The sequence below is a fragment of the Pristiophorus japonicus genome, chromosome 5, assembly GCF_044704955.1.
Source record: "Pristiophorus japonicus isolate sPriJap1 chromosome 5, sPriJap1.hap1, whole genome shotgun sequence".
Taxonomy (NCBI): domain Eukaryota; kingdom Metazoa; phylum Chordata; class Chondrichthyes; family Pristiophoridae; genus Pristiophorus; species Pristiophorus japonicus.
In genome coordinates this window covers 298201737-298225510 of record NC_091981.1, presented here as the reverse complement: position 1 = coordinate 298225510, position 23774 = coordinate 298201737, and the positions used below count along the sequence as shown (strand labels likewise).

The 23774-nt window shown below is 49.3% G+C and overlaps 1 protein-coding gene across 1 annotated transcript in view; it reads left to right on the top strand.

Annotated features, from left to right (window-relative positions):
* The window catches only part of LOC139264179 (alanine aminotransferase 2-like), a 29607-nt gene that overhangs the window by 5600 nt on the left and 233 nt on the right, over window positions 1-23774 (top strand). Inside the window, exon 2 of the mRNA XM_070880264.1 lies at window positions 22909-23095. Within this exon, the coding sequence (XP_070736365.1) occupies window positions 22909-23095 (187 nt within the window). The remainder of the gene's footprint in view (window positions 1-22908; window positions 23096-23774) is intronic.

The following is a 23774-nucleotide window of genomic DNA, read 5'->3' as shown; positions in this document are numbered from 1 at the left end:
GAGAGAGACAAACACAGACAGACAGACAGAGTGAGAGACAAAGAGAGAGATAGTGACAGAGAAAGAGAGAGAGACAGAGATAGACCGTGAGAGTGACAGAGAGAGAGAGAGAGAGAGACAGACAAAGAGATACAGAGAGAGACAGAGAGTCAGAGATACAGAGAGACAGAGCGAGAGGGACAGAGAGAGAGAAAGAGAGACAGCCAGACAGAGACAGAGAGAGTGAGAGATAGAGACAGGGAGAGAGAGAGACAGACAGACAGAAAGAGAGAAACGGACAGACAGCAGGAGAGACAGCGAGAAAGACAGCCACTCAACAAAATGGAGGGTGACCTCAGTGTAAAGACGGGATTTCATATCCAAAAGGACTGTGCGATGGACACTACTACAAATGCTGTCATGGGCAAATGCATCTTCAAAAATTAGATTGGTGAGGACAACATAAAGTCGGATTTTCCCTCATGTTGGTTCTCTCACCACCTGCTGCAGGCCCAGTCTCGCAGTTATGTCTTTCAGGACTCGGCCAGCTGGGTCAGTATGGTGCTACCTGTAACAGAGTCACCTGGTGGACTACTGATATATATAATAATAAAGCCTTGTACTGTGCAGCTCTTAACCGGAAGCCAGATTGTGCAGTTCTCTGTAATGTTGTGTCTCAAGGTATCACATATTAGCGTTGAGGATAGGATAATGGATACCCTATCTGAAATTTTTGTTGGAGGATAATCCTGCTAACCAATGGAGAGACTGTTAGAGCTTCTTTGTTTTGTAGAAAAACTTACAAATCTGAGGTAATTATTTTGAGTCCATGTGGCTGAACCGTCGCCGTTGCCAGAATCTAGATGCCTGCATCTATGCGAATAATAAGGAGCTTCGGTGAGTTCCATTGTGGCCAGACACTTTCGGAGCGTCTGTGGAGCTGCTAGAAACGTATTGCACTGCGATTAGTATTGTCGAAGTCTCCGATGATGTAAACCGTAACCGAGTGGATTTAGAAATGAAACAGGTTTTTTTTTTGACTAAAGCAGGCCCCAAGGTGTATGAAACCTTGAAACGTTGCTGTGATTCTGAGGTCTGACATCTCAATGCTCCCTTCAACTTTCTCGCATTTTTCGGGTGGTCCAGCTGAACTCCACTTTAAGTGCTAGGATGCTGGTTTCCTGCAGTGCTAGACCTTCATTATCCCCGCAGCGCTACCACGCTGTAGCGCCCTAAGAGTAGGGTGGGACGCTTCCCTTAGTGCTTCACTCACCTCTTGGGGCGCTAATAATGAATATCTCGGTTGAAGGTGGTAAACATCGCGCCCAGGCGGTGTAACCTCCTCAAGCCGGGCTATGACGAATTTTTATCTCTAAGGTAGATCTGAGTAATTGGGCTACACTCATTGTTGTTGTACCTAAATCAGATGGTAAGATAAGGTTGTGTGGTAATTATAAGGTAACCGTAAAGCAGGTTCTAGAGCATAAGCTACCTAATACATTGCCAAATATGGAAGATTTGTTCACAACGCTGGCAGGTGGCCAGATCTTTTCAAAGTTAGTACTAACAAACGCCTGCCTACCTCTGAGTTAGGTCAAGAGTCCAAATCATGCTTGACTATAAATACTCACCTAGGCCTATATCAGTTCAATAGGCTATTATTCGGAGTGTCTTCCACCCCCGACATATTCCAGATTCTGCAAGGGTTTGAAGGGGTAGTGTGTTATTTGGATGACATGCTCATTTCAGCACAGAACAGGCAAATCCATCATGAGGTGTTGAATTAAGTGTTCAAATGGCTAGAGAAGCAAAGAGTATGAGTGACTGCTCACAAGTGTGAGATGTTTCAAAACTCAGTGGAGTACTTGGGGCACAGAGTAGACAAAGATGGTTTACATCCAACCAAGGGAAAGCTGGAATCAATCAGAAATGCACCCACTCCCAAGAATGTCTCTGAACCTTTGGCTACAGTGTTATATCCGCTGACTGACCTGTTGAGAAAACAGGTCCCTTGGAAGTGGTCAAAAGAATGCGATGCAGCATTCAAGGAGTTGAAAAGCCAGTTAGTAGAGAAAAGCCAGCCAGTTAGTTCACTGTGACATATCTAAGGAGATCAAGCTAGCATGTGATGCCTCTCCATACGGAGTTGGTATAGTGATCTCTCATGTACTAGATAGTGGGGAGGAGAGACCAATTGCTTTTGCTTCACGCATTCTCAGTGCCAGTGAGCGGAATTATGTGCATATCGAAAGGAAAGCTTTGGCATTGATTTTTGGGGTCAAGAGGTTTCACAAATACTTGCTTGGTCGTAAGTTTACCATAGTTACTGACCATAAGCCCCTGACAGCAATCCTCCATCCAAAGTCCCCAGTTCCAACCTTAGCTGCAGCCCGAATGCAGAGATGGGCTTTGATTTTGTCAGCATATATGTATGATATTGAATACAGACAATCAGCTGATCACAGTAATGCTGATGCCATGTCCAGGTTGCCATCCCCATCACAAGTTACACCCGATAGGGAAGAAGTGTTCTATTTCTCATACTTTGATGAGCTGCCAGTCACAGCTGAAGAGATTGGTCGGGCAACCAAATATGACCCAGTTATGTCAAAGTTGTATGATTTCATTGCAAATGGATGGCCAAACTTGGTATCAGAGGAAGATATTCATCCGTACATTGTTCGTAAGAATGAATTGTCAGTGAATAAAGATTGTATCATGTGGGGACCAAATAAATTCAGGTCCAAATTGTTAGGCGGTCTGCACAGAGCGGTCTTAAATGGAGTGACTTAAACTGAGTGTTTTATTTGGGAATTTGGAAAGAGTCAGAATTCGGAGAAGTCGGGAAGGGGTTGCTGCTTTTTGCCCACACTACTTGTAGTGCTTTGTGTTACAAGTAGATATTTAATTTCATTACCCATAATTTAATCTATATCAAGTGAATAGTCAAGAAACTAAACTTTTTAAACTAAATTACTAAAAAAAAAATAATTACATTTAATTAAAAAGAACAAGGTCATATAGGACTGGCAGTGAAGGTGGTGTGCCGTGACTGCAGCATGTGGGAGTTTGTGATCCCGGGCAACCACGTTTGCAGTAAGGGCCTGCATCTTGAGAAACTTCAACTCAGAATTGTTGAGTTGGAGTCTGAGGTGCCGACATTGCAGGACATCAGGGAGGGGGAGAGTTACCCGGACACTTTCATCCAGGAGGCAGTCACGCCCCTTGGGTATTGGAGTGGTACAGGTCTGGTTAGTGGTCAGGGACAGGAGGGTGTGACTGCAACTCGGGCAGGTAAGGGGACCCCAGGTGCAGTGCTGTAGGAGCCTCAGCATTTGTCCTTATCCAACAGGTATGAGGTTTTTGCTGCCTGTGTGGATGAGGGGAAAGCCTGCCGGATGGATGAACAGGCTAACCATGGCACCGTGGTGCAGGAGGCCATTCAAGTGGGAGGAGTGAAAGGGAATGTAGTTGTGGTAGGGGACAGTATAGTCAGAGGGATAGATACTGTTCTCTGCAGATGCAACTGGGAGTTCCATAGGTTGTGTTGCCAGGGTTAAAGACATCTCGTGGCTGGAGAAGAACGGAGTGGGAAAGGGAGGATACAGTTGCCGTGGTCCACGTAGGAACCAATGACATAGATAGAACCAGGAATGAGGTTCTGCTGAAAGAGTTTGAGGAGTTGGAGGTCCAAATTAAAAAGCAGAACCTCAAAGGTAATAATCTCTGGATTGTTATAGGGATATGCGGATTAGAAATCTGTGGCTCAAAGAGTGGTGTTTTCCTTCAAGGGGCACTGGCACCAGTCCTGTTCCGTTGGGACGGGCTCCACTTGAAGCGGGCTGGAACCAGTATCCCGGTGAATTGAATAACTAGGGCAGTAGACAGGGCATTAAACTAATGAAGGGGGTAGGAGGATTCAGGAAAGACTAAATTTAAAATCAGAAAGAGAAATGTCAAGACTTTGGAGCAGAGCAGAGTTTTGGGCAAAAATAAGCAGATTGGGCCAGGAAGGGACAGAGAGTAACAAAGGTAATAGGACATCACTGACAGTGACATCAGGGAAAAATAGAAAAAAGTCAAAGCCAAAGGCACGATATCTGAAGCATTCACATCAAAATAGATGAATCAATAATGCAGATAGAAATGAATAGGTTTGATCTGATAGCCATTACGGAGATTTGGTTGCAAAGTGATCAAGGTTGGGAACTAAATATTCCAGGATACTTACCTTTTAGAAGAGATAGGTAAAATGCAAAAGGAGGCGGGGCAGCCCTGATAATAAAGGACGGAATAAAGGCAGTAGCGAGGAAGGATCTTAGCTCAGAAAATCAAGAAGTAGAATCAGTTTGGATGGAGCTAAGAAACAGCAAGGAGCAGGAAACATCGGTGAGAGTTGTTTATAGGCCCCCAAACAGTAGTGGTAAAATAGGGCACAGTATACACCAGGAAATTAGAAGTGCCTGTAACAAGGGTAATATAATAATCATGGGGGACTTTAATCTACATATAGACTGGGCAAACCTAATCTGCAGTAATAGAGTGGAGGACCATACATGGAATGTATACAAGATGGTTTTCTAGATCAGTGTGTTGAGAAACCAACCAGGGAACAGGCTGTTTTAAAGCTAGCATTGTGCAACGAGAAAGGGTAAATTAATAACCTTGTAGTAAAGGGGCCTTTAGGGAAGAGTGACCATAATATGATAGAATATTATATTAAGTTTGACAGTGATTTAGTTAAATCCAAAACTAGGGTCGTAAATCTAAACAAAGAATCTCTTCCACATTTCTGTGTCATACCACCTCCGGCCATGTGTCAGCACTTATTAACCCAATGCAAGTTAAAGCAACGGGAGTTGCAGGAGCCGGTGCTCCATGAGTCAGCAACACAACCTAGAACCACCAGAGAGAGAGAGAAGCAGAGAGGGACAGACAGAGAGAGAGAGAGGCAGACAGAGAGGGAGAGAGAGACAGAGCTCACCACTCCCGTTGAAATGAGTCCCGGGGCTTCAAAATGGTGGAGGAGTCACTTCGCTCCAGCTCGTGCTCTCCGCTGGTTCAAGACCCTCACACCCTCCCCCAACTGCCCTGCCTCCCCTCTCCAACCTCACCCACCCCCCCCTTCGAACCCCTTCTTCCCACCCCCTCATCCACCTCCAACCACTCACCTCATCCTCCTCCCTCCCACCATCCCCCCTCATCTCCCTCCTGCCCCCCCCTTCGCCCTCCTCCCACCCACACTGCTTTGCCCCCCCTCCCACCGACCCTCTTTGCCCCCACTTTCCCACACCCCACACCCCTTCCTCCCAGCCCCCCTCATCCCCCCTGATCCATCCCCCTTTGCCCCACTCCCACCGACCCCCCCACCCCCTCCCACCCACCCCCTTCGCCCCACTCACCCCTTCGGCCATGCCATCAGCTGCCTAGGCCCTAAGCTCTGGAATTCCTTCTCTAAACCTCTCCACCTCGCTCTCCTCCTTTAAGACGCTTCTTAAAATCCCCCTCTTTCACCCAGCTTTTGGTCACCTGTCCCTAATATCGCCCTATGTGGCTCGGTGTCAAATTCTGTTTGAAAACGCTGCTGTGAAGCTCCTTGGGAAGTTTCACTAACTTAACGGCGCTGTATAAATACAAGTTGTTGTTACTGCCCTGTCCAAAAAAAGAAAAAAGAAAGATTTGCATTTCTATAGCGCCTTTCACGACCAGCAGATATCACAAAGTGCTTCACAGAGTAGATTTTGAAGGGTTGTCACTATTGTAATGTAGGAAAGGTGAGTCAGGAGGCGGCTCTAGAAATGGGCAGGAAATGCTATCCATGTGGCTTTGTGTCCATGCCAATGAATGTACTGTATTACAGTTATTTAAAAGGAGAGATAATCCTATAGCTCTCGAAAGGTTAATGGAGCATTGAACTGATTGCAAACAGGTTTGACATACAATAAGCACCAGAGGAATAGTTGTTTAAATATCAGTTTACAACTTCCTCCTGTGTGTCATTAAAACACCCCTGTTATAGGCTGGAAACACAGAGGTCATAAGACCGATTGCAATCTGATGGAACGCAAAGCATGAATGGGCACATAGTCGAGGGAGCAACAAGTGTGAGCACAGCGAGAAGCTCGTGAAGAAGCAACTGTTCTCAGCTTCCTCACCAGTGACTCCTCCTCACATCGCATTACAGTCGGTGCACCCCTGCACTCAGTCCCAGTCGCACAGTCAGTAACCGACCCAGGAGGTGCCACTGCTCGCTGATATCTACAGTCGGTGTGGGACTCTCTGAATCTGGAGGTCGTGGGTGCAATTCCCACTCCAAATACTCCAACCCATAATCATCGCTATTCCATCAGAAGGATAGTACTGAGGGAACACTGCACTGCGGCAGTACTGAGTGAGAGCTGCACTGTCGGAGGGGCAGTACTGAGGGAGTGCTGCACTGTCGGAGGGGCAGTACTGAGTGAGAGCTGCACTGTCGGAGGGTCAGTACTGAGGGAGTGCTGCACTGTCGGAGGGGCAGTACTGAGTGAGAGCTGCACTGTCGGAGGGGCAGTACTGAGGGAGTGCTGCACTGTCGGAGGGGCAGTACTGAGTGAGAGCTGCACTGTCGGAGGGGCAGTACTGAGGGAGTGCTGCACTGTCGGAGGGGCAGTACTGAGTGAGAGCTGCACTGTCGGAGGGTCAGTACTGAGGGAGTGCTGCACTGTCGGAGGGGCAGGACTGAGGGAGTGCGGCACTGTCGGAGGGTCAGTACTGAGGGAGTGCTGCACTGTCGGAGGGGCAGGACTGAGGGAGTGCCGCACTGTCGGAGGGGCAGTACTGAGGGAGCGCTGCACTGTCGGAGGGGCAGTACTGAGGGAGTGCTGCACTGTCGGAGGGGCAGGACTGAGGGAGTGCGGCACTGTCGGCGGGACAATACTAAGGGAGCGCTGCACTGTCAGAGGGGCAGTACTGAGGGAGTGCTGCACTGTCAGAGGGACAATACTGAGGGAGTGCTGCACTGTCGGAGGGGCAGTACTGAGGGAGTGCTGCACTGTCGGAGGGGCAGTACTGAGGGAGTGCTGCACTGTCGGCGGGACAATACTGAGGGAGCGCTGCACTGTCGGAGGGGCAGTATGAGGGTCTTAAACTTAAAGTTGATAAGGATGTGAAAAATCACCCTGGGCTTTATAGATAGAGAAATAAAGTACAAAAGCAAGAAAGTTGTTAAACATAGAAACATAGAAAATAGGTACAGGAGTAGGCCATTCGGCCCTTCGAGCCTGCACCACCATTCAATATGATCATGGCTGATCATTCCCTCAGTATCCCTTTCCTGCTTTCTCTCCATAACCCTTGATCCCTTTAACCGTAAGGGCCACATCTAACTCTCTCTTGAATATATCCAACGAACTGGCATCAACAACTCTCTGCGGTCGGGAATTCCATAGGTTAACAACTCTCTGAGTGAAGAAGTTTCTCCTCATCTCAGTCCTAAATGGCTTACCCCTTATCCTTAGACTGTGACCCCTGGTTCTGGACTTCCCCAACATCGGGAACATTCTTCCTGCATCTAACCTGTCCAGTCCCGTCAGAATTTTATATGTTTCTATGAGATCCCCTCTCATCCTTCTAAACTCCAGTGAATACAGGCCCAGTCGATCCAGTCTCTCATAGGTCAGTCCTGCCATCCCGGGAATCAGTCTGGTGAACCTTCGCTGCACTCCCTCAATAGCAAAAACATCCTTCCTCAGATTAGGAGACCAAGACTGAACACAATATTCCAGGCGAGGCCTCACTAAGGCCCTGTACAACTGCAGTAAGACCTCCCTGCTCCTATACTCAAATCCCCTAGCTATGAAGGCCAACATACCTTTTACTTTCTTCACCGCCTGCTGTACCTGCATGCCAACTTTCAATGACTGATGTACCATAACACCCAGGTCTCGTTGCACCTCCCCTTTTCCTAATCTGCCGCCATTCAGCTAATATTCTATCTTCGCGTTTTTGCCCCAAAGTGGATAACCTCACATTTATCCACATTATACTGCATCTGCCATGCATTTGCCCACTCACTTAACATGTCCAAGTCACCCTGCAGCCTCTTAGCGTCCTCCTCGCAGCTCACACCTCACCCAGCTTAGTGTCATCTGCAAACTTGGAGATATTACACTCAATTCCTTCATCCAAATCATTTATGTATATTGTAAGGAGCTGGGGTCTCAGCACTGAGCCCTGCGGCACCCCACTGCCTGCCATTCTGAAAAGGACCCATTTATCCTGACTCTCTGCTTCCTGTCTGCCAACGAGTTCTCTATCCACGAGTTCATTACCCCCAATACCATATGCTCCACCATTCAATAAGATCATGGCTGATCTGATCATGGACTCAGCTCCACTTCCCTGCCCGCTCCTCATAACCCTTTACTCCCTTATCGCTCAAAAATCTGTCTATCTCCGCTTTAAATATATTCAATGACCCAGCCTCCACAGCTCTCTGGGGCAGGGAATTCCACAGATTTACAACCCTCTGAGAGAAGAAATTTCTCCTCATCTCAGTTTTAAATGCTTGACCCCTTATTCTAAGACTATGTCCCCTAGTTTTAGTTTCCCCTATGAGTGGAAATATCCTCTCTGCATCCACCATGTCGAGCCCCCCTCATTATCTTATATCTTTCAATAAGATCACCTCTCATTCTTCTGAACTGCAATGAGTATAGGCCCAATCTACTCAACCTATCTTCATAAGTCAACACCCTCATCTCCGGAATCAACCTAGTGAACCTTCTCTGAATAGCTTCCAATGCAAGTATATCCTTCCTTAAATACGGAAACCAAAACTGTTAGCAATACTCCAGGTGTGGCCTTACCAATACGCTGCACAGTTGTAGCAGAACTTCTCTGCTTTTATATTCCATCCCCTTTGCAATAAAGGCCAACATTCCATTTGCCTTCCTGATTACTTGCTGTACCTGCATGCTAACTGTTTGTATTTCATGCACAAGGAGTCCCAGGTCCCTCTGTATTGTAGCAGTTTGCAATTTTTCTCCATTTAACTTATAATTTGCTTTTCTATTATTTCTGCCAAAATGGATCACCTCACATTTTCCCACATTACTCCATTTGCTAAATTTTTGCGCACTCATTTAGCCTGTCTATATCCCTTTTTAGATTACTTGAGTCCTCCTCACGATTTACTTTCCCACCCATCTTTGCATCATCAGCAAAGTTGGCTACATTACACTCGGTCCCTTCATCCAAGTTATAGAAACATAGAAAATAGGTGCAGGAGTAGGCCATTCAGCCCTTCGAGCCTGCACTACCATTCAATAAGATCATGGCTGATCATTCCCTCAGTACCCCTTTCCTGCTTTCTCTCCATACCCCTTGATCCCCTTAACCGTAAGGGCCATATCTAACTCTCTCTTGAATATATCCAATGAACTGGCATCAACAACTCTCTGCGGCAAGGAATTCCACAGGTTAACAACTCTCTAAGTGAAGAAGTTTCTCCTCATCTCAGTCCTAAATGGCCTACCCCTTATCCTAAGATTGTGTCCCCTGGTTCTGGACTTCCCTAACATCGGGAACATTTTACCTGCATCAAACCTGTCCCGTCCTGTCAGAATCTTACATGTTTCTATGAGATCTCCTCTCATCCTTCTAAACTCCAATGTATAAAGGCCCAGTTGATCCAGTCTCTCCTCATATGTCAGTCCTGCCATCCCGGGAATCAGTCTGGTGAACCTTCGCTGCACTCCCTCAATAACAAGAACGTCCTTCCTCAGATTAGGAGACCAAAACTGAACACAATATTCCAGGTGAGTCCTCACCAAGGCACTGTACAACTGCAGTAAGACCTCCCTGCTCCTATACTCAAATCCCCTAGCTATGAATACCAACATACCATTTGCCTTCTTCACCGCCTGCTGTACCTGTATGCCAACTTTCAATGACTGATGAACCATGACACCCAGGTCTCGTTGCACCTCCCCTTTTCCTAATCTGCCACCATTCAGCTAATATTCTGTCTTCGCGTTTTTGCCCCAAAGTGGATAGCCTCACATTTATCCACATTATACTGCATCTGCCATGCATTTGCCCACTCACCTAACCTGTCCAAGTCACCCTGCAGCCTCCTAGCGTCCCCCTCACAGCTCACACCGCCACCCAGTTTAGTGTCATCTCAATTCCTTCATCCAAATCATTTATGTATATTGTAAGGAGCTGGGTTCCCAGCACTGAGCCCTGCGGCACTCCACTAGTCACTGCCTGCCATTTTGAAAAGGACCCGTTTATCCCGACTCTCTGCTTTCTGTCTGCCAACCAGTTCTCTATCCACGTTGGTATATTACCCCCAATAACTTGTGCTTTGATTTTGCACACCAATCTCTTGTGTGGGACCTTGTCAAAAGCCTTTTGAAAGTCCAAATACACTACATCCACTGGTTCTCCCTTGTCCACTCTACTAGTTACATCCTCAAAAAATTCCAAAAGATTTGTCAAGCATGATTTCCCCTTCACAAATCCATGCTGACTTGGGCCGATCCTGTCACTGCTTTCCAAATATGTTGCTATTTCATCCTTAATAATTGATTCCAACATTTTCCCACGACTGATGTCAGGCTAACCGGTGAATAATTGCCCACTTTCTCTCTCCCTCCCTTTTTAAAAAGTGGTGTTACATTAGCTACCCTCCAGTCCATAGCAACTGATCCAGAGTCGATAGACTGTTGGAAAATGATCACCAATGCATCCACTATTTCTAGGGCCACTTCCTTAAGTACTCTGGGATGCAGACTATCAGGCCCCAGGGATTTATCGGCTTTCAATCCCATCAATTTCCCTAACACAATTTCTTGCCTAATAAGGATATCCTTCAGTTCCTCCTTCTCACTAGAGACTCGGTCCCCTAGTACTTCCAGAAGGTGATTTGTGTCTTCCCTTGTGAAGACAGAACTGAAGTATTTGTTCAATTGGTCTGCCATTTCTTTGTTCCCCATTATAAATTCACCTGAGTCTGACTGCAAGGGGCCTACGTTTGTCTTCACTAATCTTTTTCTCTTCACATATCTATAGAAGCTTTTGCAGTCAGTTTTTATGTTCCCTGCAAGCTTCTTCTCGTACTCTATTTTCCCCCTCTTAATTAAACCCTTTGTCCTCCTCTGCTGAATTCTAAATTTCTCCCAGTCCTCAGGTTTGTTGCTTTTTCTAGCCAATTTGTATGCCTCTTCCTTGGATTTAACACTATCCTTCATTTCCCTTGTTAGCCGCGGTTGAGCCACCTTCCTTTTTTTATTTTTACTCCAGACAGGGATGTACAATTGCTGAAGTTCATCCATGTGATCTTTAAATGTTTGCCATTGCCTATCCACCGTCAACCCTTTAAGTATCATTTGCCAGTCTATTCTAGCCAATTCACGCCTCAAACCATCAAAGTTACCTTTCATTAAGTTCAGGACCCTAGTTTCTGAATTAACTGTGTCACTTTCCATCTTAATAATGAATTCTACCATGTTATGGTCACTCTTCCCCAAGTGGCCTCGCACAAAAAGGTTGCTAATTAGTCCTTTCTCATTACACAGCGCTCAGTCTAGGAAGGCCAGCTCCCTAGTTGGTTCCTCAACATATTGGTCTCGAAACCCATCCCTAATACACTCCAGGAAATCCTCCTCCACCGCATTGCTACCACTTTGGTTAGCCTAATCAATATGTAGATTAAAGTCACCCATGATAACTGCTGTACCTTTATTGCATGCATCCCTAATTTCTTGTTTGATGCTGTTCCCAACCTTACTACTACTGTGTAGTGGTCTGTGCACAACTCCCACTAGCATTTTCTGCCCTTTGGTATTCCGTAGCTCCACCCATCCCAATTCCACATCATCCAAGCTAATGTCCTTTCTTACTATTGCATTAATTTTCTCTTTAACCAGCAATGCCACCCCACCTCCTTTTCCTTTCTGTCTATCCTTCCTAAATGTTGAATACGCCTGGATGTTGAGTTCCCAGCCTTGGTCACCCTGGAGCCATGTCTCCATGATGCCAATTACATCATGCCCGTTAACTGCTATCTGCGCAGTTAATTCGTCCACCTTATTCTGAATACTCCTCGCATTGAGGCACAGAGCCTTCATGTTTGTCTTTCTAACACACTTTGCCCTTTTAGAATTTTGGTGTAATGTGGCCCTTTCTGCTTTTTGCCTTAGGTTTCTCTCCCTCCACTTTTACTTTTCTTCTTTCTATCTTTTGCTTCTTGCCCCATTCTACTTCCCTCTGTCTCCCTGCATAGGTTCCCATCCCCCTGCCGTATTCGTTTAACTGCTACCCAACAGCACTATCAAACACTCCCCCTAGGACATTGGTTCCAGTCCTGCCCAGGTGCAGACCGACCAGTTTGTACTGGTCCCACCTCCCTCAGAACCGGTTCCAATGTCCCAGGAATTTGAATCCTTCCCTTGTGCACCACTCCTCAAGCCACGTATTCATCTGAGATATCCTGCGATTCCTACTCTGACTAGCACGTGACACTGGTAGCAATCCCGAGATTACTACTTTTAAGGTCCTACTTTTTAATTTAGCTCCTAGCTCCCTAAATTCGTCTCGTAGGACCTCATCCCTTTTTTTACCTATATCGTTGGTACCTATATGCACCACGACAACTGGCTGTTCACCCTCCCTTTTCAGAATGTCCTGCACCCGCACCGAGACATCCTTGACACGTGCACCAGGGAGGCAACATACCATCTGGAGTCTCGGTTGCAGCCGCAGAAACGCCTATCTATTCCCCTTACAATTGAATCCTCTATCACTATTGCTCTCCCACTCTTTTTCCTGTCCTCCTGTGCAGCAGAGCCACCCACGGTGCCATGAACTTGGCTGCTGCTGCCCTCCCCTGATGAGTCATCGCCCTCAACAGTACCCAAAGCAGTGTATCTGTTTTGTAGGGGGATGACCGCAGGGGACCCCTGCACTACCTTCCTTGCACTGCTCTTCCTGCTGGTCACCCATTCCCTATCTGGCTGTGTACCCTTTACCTGCGGTAAGACCAACTCGCTACACGTGCTATTCACGTCATTCTCAGCATCGTGGATGCTCCAGAGTTCATCCACCCGCAGCTCCAGTCATTAATATAGATTGTAAATAGTTGAGGCCCCAGCACTGATCCCTGCGGCACCCCACTAGTTATTGTTTGCCAATCGGAAAATTACCCTTTTATCCCGACTCTCTGTTTTCTGTCAGTTAACCAATCCTCTATCCATGCTAATATATTATCCCCAACCCCGTGAATTTTTATGTTGTGCAGTAACCTTTTATGTGGCACATTATCAAATGCCTTCTGGAAATCCAAATACACCACATCCACTGGTTCCCTCTTATCCACGGTACTCGTTACATCCTCAAAGAACTCCAGCAAATTTATCAAACGTGATTTCCCTTTCATAAAACCATGCTGACTCTGCTTGATTGAATCATGCTTTTCCAAAAAGCCTTAAAGAGGTGCAGAGGAGATTTACAAACATAGAAACATGGAAAATAGGTGCAGGAATAGGCCATTCGGCCCTTCGAGCCTGCACCACCATTCAATGAGTTCATGGCTGAACATGCAACTTCAGTACCCCATTCCTGCTTTCTCACCATACCCCTTGATCCCCCTAGTAGTAAGGACGACATCGAATTCCGTTTTGAATATATTTAGTGAATTGGCTTCAACAGCTTTCTGTGGTGGAGAATTCCACAGGTTCACCACTCTCTGGGTGAAGAAGATTCTCCTCATCTCGGTCCTAAATGGCTTACCCCTTATCCTTAGACTGTGACCCCTGGTTCTGGACTTCCCCAACATTGGGAACATTCTTCCTGCATCTAACCTGTCTAACCCCGTCAGAATTTTAAACGTTTCTATGAGGTCCCCTCAAATTCTTGAACTCCAGTGAATACAAGCCAAGTTGATCCAGTCTTTCTTGATATGTCAGTCCCGCCATCCTGGGAATCAGTCTGGTGAACCTTCGCTGCACTCCCTCAATAGCAAGAACGTCCTTCCTCAAGTTAGGAGACCAAAACTGTACACAATACTCCAGGTGTGGCCTCACCAAAGCCCTGTACAACTGTAGCAACACCTCCCTGCCCCGTACTCAAATCCCCTCGCTATGAAGGCCAACATGCCATTTGCTTTCTTAACCGCCTGCTGCACCTGCATGCCAACCTTCAATGACTGATGTACCATGACACCCAGGTCTCGTTGCACCTCCCCTTTTCCTAATCTGTCACCATTCAGATAATAGTCTGTCTCTCTGTTTTTACCACCAAAGTGGATAACCTCACGTTTATCCACATTATACTTCATCTGCCATGCATTTGCCCACTCACCTAATCTATCCAAATCACTCTGCAGCCTCATAGCATCCTCCTCGCAGCTCACACTGCCACCCAACTTAGTGTCATCCGCAAATTTGGAGATACTACATTTAATCCGCTCGTCTAAATCATTAATGTACAATGTAAACAGCTGGGGCCCCAGCACAGAACCTTGTGGTACCCCACTAGCCACTGCCTGCCATTCTGAAAAGTACCCATTTACTCCGACTCTTTGCTTCCTGTCTGACAACCAGTTCTCAATCCACGTCAGCACACTACCCCCAATCCCATGTGCTTTAACTTTGCACATTAATCTCTTGTGTGGGACCTTGTCGAAAGCCTTCTGAAAGTCCAAATACACCACATCAACTGGTTCTCCCTTGTCCACTCTACTGGCAACATCCTCAAAAAATTCCAGAAGATTTGTCAAGCATGATTTCCCTTTCACAAATCCATGCTGACTTGGACCTATCATGTCACCTCTTTCCAAATGCGCTGCTATGACATCCTTAATAATTGATTCCATCATTTTACCCACTACCGATGTCAGGCTGACCGGTCTATAATTCCCTGTTTTCTCTCTCCCTCCTTTTTTAAAAAGTGGGGTTACATTGGCTACCCTCCACTTCATAGGAACTGATCCAGAGTCTATGGAATGTTGGAAAATGACTGTCAATGCATCCGCTATTTCCAAGGTCACCTCTAAGTACTCTGGGATGCAGTCCATCAGGCCCTGGGGATTTATCGGCCTTCAATCCCATCAATTTCCCCAACACAATTTCCCGACTAATAAGGATTTCCCTCAGTTCCTCCTTCTCACTAGACCCTCTGAATGGTTCCAGGAATAAGGGACTTCAGTTATGTGGATAGACTGGAGAAGCTGGGATTGTTCTCATTAGAGCAGCGAAGGTTAAGAGAAGATTTGATAGAGGTGTTGAAAATCATGACTGGTTTTTAAAGAGTTAATAAGGAGAAACTTTTTCCAGTGGCAGCGGCAACCAGAGGACACAGATTTAAGGTGAATGGCAAAAGAACCAGAGGTGATATGAGAATATTTTTATGCAATGAATTGTTCTGATCTGGAACGCGCTGCCTGAAAGGGCGGTGGAAGCAGATTTAATAGTAACAGTCAAAAGGGAATGCAAGGAGAAAATTTGCAGTGTTTTGGGGGGAAGAGTAGGGGGAGTGGGACTAACTGGAGAGCTCTTTCAAAGAGCCGGCACAGGCACGATGGACTGAATAGCCCTCCTCAGCGCTGTATGATCCTGTGATTCTACCACCTTCTCAGGGTAAGTAGGGACGGGCAATAAATGCCATCCTTGCCAGCGATGCTCACATCCCATGAATGTAAAAGACTGGTGGAGTGGAAATTCAGTCTTGTGTTCCACCTCTTAGTGCCCCTGAGGGGCGGAAATGGCGGCGGTAAGCAGTTGCATCATTCAGTGCCGGTATCGATAGGGGGTGGGGCAGATCCGCCCGGGAGAGGCGAGCCGGTGTGCAACCTTCACGGTGGCGACACCGGCTTGATTCTTGGCTGCCGCCCGACCCATAGCACTGCGTAGCGCCCCCTGCTGGGACCGCCTGTGAAAGCGAGTGGTCCAACCTGTAGCACTGCGTAGCGCCCCCTGCTGGGACCGCCTGTGAAAGCGAGTGGTCCAACCTGTAGCACTGCGTAGCGCCCCCCTGCTGGGACCGCCTGTGGAAGCAGGCATGCCGACTCATAGCACTACGTAGCGCCTCCTGCTGGAACCGCCTGTGAAAGCGGGCGGACCGACCTGTAGCACTGCGTAGCGCCCCCTGCTGGAACCGCCTGTGAAAGCGGGCGGACCGACCTGTAGCACTGCGTAGCGCCCCCTGCTGGAACCGCCTGTGAAAGCGGGCGGACCGACCTGTAGCACTACGTAGCGCCCCTGCTGGGACAGCCTGTGGAAGTGGGTGGTCCGACTTGTAACACTGCGTAGTGCCCCCTGCTGGGACCGCCTGTGAAAGCGGGCGGACCGACCTGTAGCGGCTGCAATGAGGTAACTAATGCCCACCTCAGGGAAGTGGGTTGGTTTTTATTCAATTGTTTTTGCGATTTATGTTGTGGTGGCGTGAGCTATGTATCAGGAATGATTTTGGTTGATTTTTTTCCTGGTTCCCCCCCCCCCACCGCCCCCGCCAGGCCTCTGTTATGGCGCTCCGAAGCAGGCTATTTAGCCCGGGATTTTCCCTTGCTCAGCTGGCGTCGCGCTCTAAAAGAGGTGTGCAACGCCTCCCTTCGCGCCCCGCCCTGTACTCAGGGCCCAGCTGGTGAATTTTGCAGTGGCAGACGCAAACCATTTGCTGGTACGAAATTTACCACTCCGGCCGGGACACTGTCTCAACTGAGGCACGACCAAATTTCCAAGCCTGGGATTAATTGTGAGACCAGGTTTAAGAAGGGAGAGGCTGGGGCCCCGGCTGGGAAATGCTGTGTTCAGTGAGTCAAGGAATTCAGTGGCTGGTTCCACAACTGCACACAGCAGGTTTTGCCACTTCCCCCAGATTCCGCATAGACTCGTGCTCAGAAAGAACATGGGGGGAGGGGGTACAATTTGTTTCATAATCCAGATGTTTCCCCTGGACAATGGCAGTGGCTCACTTGGATGCTGCAAACACCACAGATACCGCTGCTATTCCATTCTGTGATCAGTTTCCATTATAGACTGAGATATTTCAACCACTTTGATTCAGCGCCTCTCTAGTTCTCTCACTTTATTACTCCAACCGGAATAATGCACAGCTGTTGCAATATTCTGCTGCTCTGTCACAATGGAAGGAGTATCTGCTGCTAAACTAGATCCCGTGACACAGCCGTAGATGTTCTGCCAAGAGAATGGGAGCCGGGGGTTTTCTGGCCTGAGCAAATAAGAGATCTGTTAATGCCATTCTGGTCAGGTTGGTTAGCTTTATCGGCATCTAGTTGAAAACATTCTACATTCCTTAATCAATTTTTGCTGTCACCCTCGCTTCTAAATCAGAAGAACAGTACTGAGGGAGTGCCACACCATCGGAGGGGCAGTACTGAGGGAGCGCCGCACTGTCGGAGGGGCAGTACTGAGGGAGCGCTGCACTGTCGGAGGGGCAGTACTGAGGGAGTGCTGCACTGTCGGAGGGGCAGTACTGAGGGAGCGCTGCACTGTCGGAGGGGCAGTACTGAGGGAGCGCTGCACTGTCGGAGGGGCAGTACTGAGGGAGCGCTGCACTGTCGGAGGAGCAGTACTGAGGGAGCGCTGCACTGTCGGAGGGGCAGTACTGAGGGAGCGCTGCACTGTCGGAGGGGCAGTACTGAGGGAGTGCTGCACTGTCAGAAGGGCAGTACTGAGGGAGCGCTGCACTGTTGGAGGGGCAGTACTGAGGGAGCACTGCATTGTCGGAGGGTCAGTACTGAGGGAGCGCTGCACTGTTGGAGGGGCAGTACTGAGGGAGCGCTGCACTGTCGGAGGGGTAGTATTGAGGGAGTGCTGCAGTGGCAGAGGAGCAGTATTGAGGCAGTGCTGCAGTGGCGGAGGTGCTGTTTTGCAGTTGAGACTTTAAACCAAGGCCCCATTTGCTCTCTCAGGAGAATGTAAAAGATCTCAGCGCACTATGTCGAAGAAGAGCATAGAGGCTCAGCCTGGTGAACTGGTCAATATTTATCCCGCCATCAGCATCACTGAAAGCAGCTTTTCTGGTCATTGTCTTGTTGCAGACTGCGAGAGCTTGCTGTGCGCAAATTGTCTGCCGCATTTCCTACATTACAACAGTGACTACACTTCAAAAGTACTTCATTGGCTGTGAAATGCTTTGGGACGACCAGAGGTTGTGAAAGGCGCTATAGAAATGCAAGTACTGTCTTTCTTCCGACCGACAATCAGGAGTGTGTTGCTGTCTCCTGGTCTGTTGCCTTCAATGTGAAAGGACAGTGTATGTTAAATGGAGCATGGGTGCTCAGGCCCTGATTTGCTGCTCGCGGCCTTGCTTGGCCCGCGGAGGTCGTACTGCTTGGGAGGGGGCTGCGGGGGTTGCAGCCATTGAATTAAACCAAGGCCTGTGGGTCCACAATATTCCAACCAGCACACCCTGTGGTCATCACTCCTCATCAATTGGCCGATCAGCCCGAATGGCTTGATCAGAATAGAGATATGGGCCCAGAGATTGATCTCGGGTGGTGATAACACACGGGCAGTATGGGATCGGCGGGCCGCTATACGCAGCGCTGGATAGTCATTTCCATTGCAGTCAGATTTCTGGGCCATCGGGTTATTTAATATCGCTCTTTCTCACGATGTGGGCGTCGCTGGCAAGGCCGGCATTTATTGTCCGTCCCGAACTGCCCTTGAGAAGGTGGTGGTGAGCTGCCTTTTTTTGCCCCATTAGTGTCTCGAGGAGGCTAATGAAGGCAGTGGCCTTTTCGCCGTGGGGGCGGGTGATGATTGCGTCTGCCAGGAAATTGCCCCCGAGGTTTTTTTTGCGGGAGGGGGAGGCAACATGCCGATTGCGTCGCACCCCGCGATCAGCTACCCGGTCCGGCGCACGGCCGCCGATGATATCATCGTACGCGGCAACCCCTCCCTCCCCCCGCGGGGGGGAAATTGCCAAGGTGTCAATGCCAGCTTCGCGAGGGCGCCCCTTAAAGGGGAGGCCTTTCGCGCCCTGGGCCGCCATTTTATTTTTACAGGATGGGGAGGGGCGTTGTAGCTTTGAGGAGCACGCGGCCTGATTCCACGTGGGGGCCGGGACATCCGGGCCAGGCGATCACAGCCCTCAATTTGTCCCCCACCCCATTTCAGCACACCCCACTAATATATCCTTCTCTTCCTTTGGTCTTCATCTGATTATCTAGCTAGTCTCAAGCGCCTGCTGTGGGAGCCACACCCACAGTGTAAGCACCAGCCCCCAGCTCCTGAGTTGTCTCAGTGTCTGGGTGACCGCATGAGGCGGCGGGGCTGTGTGATGTGCCTATGTCTGTGACGCCTCACACCCCGGCACTCCCAAGGCAGTTTGAGCGGAGTTTGCGCCAATGGCTGTGGGGAGCGCGGCTCTGTGAAAGCCAGCCTTGGTGTAGAGGGGGAGGCAATAGACCCCGAGCGCCCGAGGACTGCTGCTCAGGGTGAGCGCAGCGCTCAGAAAGCTCAGGTCAGTGCCGCGCAGCCCGCCCATTGCGCCCACCTGCTGCTCGGCGCAACCCCAAGGTGCACTGGGCTGGGGCGCTCCAAGGTGCGCCGCAGCGCCCCAGTCCAGTGCACTTCCCCCCCAGACCCAGCCCCTGGGCTCCAGCTCATTCACAGAGACCCGGGTGGGGCGCCCCCAGCCGCACTCTCTGACAGTCCACAGCAAGTGGCCACAGCTCGCAAACTTCCCCCTTTGTTGTGATGTTCCCTGGTGGAACAGTTCGCTCTCACTGATCCAGGGATTTGAATCCAGGGCCCATACTCCAGGGCAGTACTGAGGGAGTGCTGCACTGTCGGAGGGGCAGTACTGAGGGAGTGCTGCACTGTCGGAGGGGCAGTGAGCGCTGCACTGTCGGAGGGGCAGTACTGAGGGAGTGCTGCACTGTCGGAGGGTCAGTACTGAGGGAGCACTGCATTGTCGGAGGGGCAGTGAGCGCTGATCTGTCGGAGGGGCAGTACTGAGGAAGCGCTGCACTGTCGGAGGGGCAGTACTGAGGGAGCGCTGCACTGTCGGAGGGTCAGTACTGAGGGAGTGCTGCACTGTCGGAGGGGCAGTACTGAGGGAGTGCTGCACTGTCGGAGGGGCAGTACTGAGGGAGCGCTGCACTGTCGGAGGGGCAGTACTGAGGGAGCGCTGCACTGTCGGAGGGTCAGTACTGAGGGAGTGCTGAACTGTCGGAGGGGCAGTACTTCAAACGAGGATGACTTGCTTCCACACGAGTTCACAGATGTTTCAATGAAGGACTCGATGTTCCAGTCCTGAACTCCAATTGAGGGGGTGGAAGATGCCTGTGCGTGGATTTTTTTAACGTGTGATGACCGTTGTAGACCAGCCACCACACGGGCTTGACAGAGCTAGGCCTTTATCCACTGACAAGGGTTAACCAGGACGACTGGAGACCTGTTCTGCTGCAGGGACCCAGTGCGCACACATATCACAGTGTGGGCTGGCCCACGCTGCCCCTGGGCCCTCGGCTCTTCTGGGCCCCATACCCTCATTCGCCGTACCTTCACCCCGATCTCTCGCCGCACCTCCATCACAAAAACACTCGCTGCTCCTCCGCCACAAAACATTCACAGCACCTCCGCCACGATCTCTTGCCGAATCTCAGCCATGATCCCTCGCCGCTCCTCCGCCTCAATCATTCGCCGCACATCCGCCACAATCTCTCGCCGCTCATATGCCCGACCTTCAAAGCCGTTACACACTTGTAGCAGCTCATGCTGGAAGCTGCAGTGGTATGCTCTTTTATCCTCCCAACCTGCGGTGCTGTTCACTCGCAGATTGGGGTGGCCTAAGACTGGTGCGGCCTAAGACTGGTGCAGGAAGCATTTGCCCGTTTGGTGGCAGCCGGTTTATGGAGATGGCTATTCCTGATTTGACAACTTGCAGATGTTTATATGCACATGGAGAAAGTCGTAAAAAGTGAAATCAAAGAAAGACTATTTAAAAGGGCAATGATTTTTGATTGTCACACTTAATCCCCTAATATACTTGGGAACAAAATCTTTGCTGATACTTCAGTGCAGTACTAAGGGAGTGCGACACTGTCAGAGGGTCAGTACTGAGGGACCCCTGCACTGTCAGGGGCAGTACTGAGGGAGCGCTGCACTATCGGAGGGACAGTATTGAGGGAGTACTGCACTGTTGGAGGGGCAGTACTGAGGGAGCGCTGCACTATCGGAGGGGCAGTATTGAGGGATTACTGCACTGTTGGAGAGGCAGTACTGAGGGAGCGCTGCACTATCGGAGGGGCAATACTGAGGGAGTGCTGCACTGTGGGAGGGGCAGTACTGAGGAGCACTGCACTGTTGGAGGGGCAGTACTGAGGGAGTGCTGCACTGTCGGAGGGGCAGTACTGAGGGAGTGCACTGAGGGAGTGCTGCACTGTTGGAGGGTCAGTACTGAGGAAGTGCTGTACTGTCGGAGGGGCAGTACTGAGGAGCACTGCACTGTCGGAGGGGCAGTACTGAGGGAGTGCTGCACTGTCGGAGGGGCAGTACTGAGGGAGTGCACTGAGGGAGTGCTGCACTGTTGGAGGGGCAGTACTGAGGGAGCGCTGCACTATTGGAGGGGTAGTACTGAGGGAGTGCTGCACTGTCAGAGGGGCAGTACTGAGGCAGCGCTGCACTGTCAGAGGCTCACACCCGAGAATGAATTGGAAAAAAGACAAAAGTAACAACCTGGGCTGGACAACATTGTAATCAGGGCATTATCTTGCATCATCATCATAGGCAGTCCCTCAGAATCGAGGAAGACTTGCTTCCACTCTAAAAGTGAGTTCTTAGGTGACTGAACAGTCCAATACGGGAATTACAGTCTGTCACAGGTGGGACAGACAGTGGTTGAAGGAAAGGAAGCTCAGTCGGTCGACACGCTGCCCTTTAAAACTCTCTGAAGGAAATCACCTATCTTTTAAGAGCTCCAATTAGGGATAGCCAATAAATGCGACCTTGCCAGCAACACCCACATCCCAGGAACGATGATGAAAAAAAGGGACGTCACTTCACTTCATGAATATTATTTTACACACGCGGCCAGTGAGTGGAGCCTGCGAGCTTAGCCAGGGATTGTTTCTCCAATCATTTCTTTCAATGAAGACTAAGATTTGAAAAAAAAATAAGCAGAGAATTTAAAATAAGACAGAGAACGTAAGAGTGATAGAGAACCCGGGAGCTGGGATTTACCCCCTCTCTCTCTGAATGATCTACCTTCTGCACCTTTCCCAGTGTCCCTGATGAATCCAGTCCATCCCCTGCTGTCCCACTTGGGTGTGATTCCCATTCACCAATTAAACAGCCCTGGCCTGGGGCCAGATCATAGCCAGACAGTGTGTTTGGTTTCTGGCCGAGCTGTCGCAGGTTGGTATATCCCGATCTCCTGTGGGGACCCAGCTAGGTGCAAGCTATTCCCCCCTCCTTCTCAGCCCCTCTTCAAGAAAGGAATATGACAAAAGTAGCAACTTTTTTGGAAACTTTTTCATGACTTTCAGAAAGTTGCTTCTTGCAACGTGTCAGTTTCGTGTGAGTTTCGCCCTGTCAGTTTCTCTCTCGGGGGGTCCACTGTATTTTTCCCTCCTCCCCTCTCCTCCAGCTGTGTCCCATTAATCTTCCCTTCTGGAGACCGATCAAGGTTCAGAATTTGGAAATGCCTCTTGCTAATAATACGTCGACACTCAACGTCAAACCAGGCGGATCATTAAACTTTACTCTGCAAATCAATAATCAACTTTCTCCCTCTCCCACTCTGCTCACCTTGTATAAAGGCCAGAGATCGATCATCTTCCCTCCGACCCTCCGCTATGTCCTCCTCTCTGCTCGCTCTCTCAGCCAGCCCCAGACTCCTTCCACATCACTTTGCGCTGGGTCCGGGGAGGTTCAAGGTCCGGGCTCCTTTACTCAAATCTCTCCTCCTTTCCCGTAGGAATCCGCCCGCTCTCGGCTCGAGTGTGGAGACCATGTCCACCGACGGGGTCAATGGCTCGGCGGCCGCTGCCTGGCACAAGGTGCTGACTCTGGACTCCATGAACCAGCAGATCAAAAAGGTGGAATATGCAGTCCGGGGGCCCATCGTGCAGAGAGCCACGGAGATCGAGAGGGAGCTGCAACAGGTGGGAGATTCTCAATGTCTTTCACTTAGATTTCCTGACACTTTCCCAATTTGTTAAAGCGGTTTGTGTATCGACAGAGCCGTCTCTGTGGGTTTGGGGCAGTTTGTGAATACGCAGGGCAGTCTCTGTAAACGCAAGGCGGTCTGTGTATACGCAGGACAGTTTGCGTTTAAGCAGGGTGGTTTGTGTATACGCAGGGTTGTCTGTGTATACACAGGGCGGTCTGTGTATTCGCAAGGCGGTCTGTGTATACGTAGGGCGGATTGCGTATTTGCAGGGCGGTTTGCTTATATGCATGCTGGTTTGTATACAGGCAGAGAGGTTTGTGTATATGCAGGGTGATTTGTGTATAGGCAGGGCAGTTTGTGTATACACAGGGCACTTTGTTATATACGCAAGGCGGTTTGTGTGTATGCAGGGCAGTTTCCATGGATTCAGAGTTGTTTGTGTATACACAGAGCAGTTTCTATGGATTGAGAGCAGTTTGTGTATATGCAGGGTGGGTTATGTATATGCAGGGCGGTTTGTGTATATGCAGAGCGGTTTGTGTATATGCAGGGCGGTTTGTGTATATGCAGAACAATTTCTGCAGCCCCAACATAGAGTGCATATTTGCAGATTTGAAGCGATTGTGATTTATGCAGCGCGGTTTACACACACCCAAAGCGGTTGTCATTTA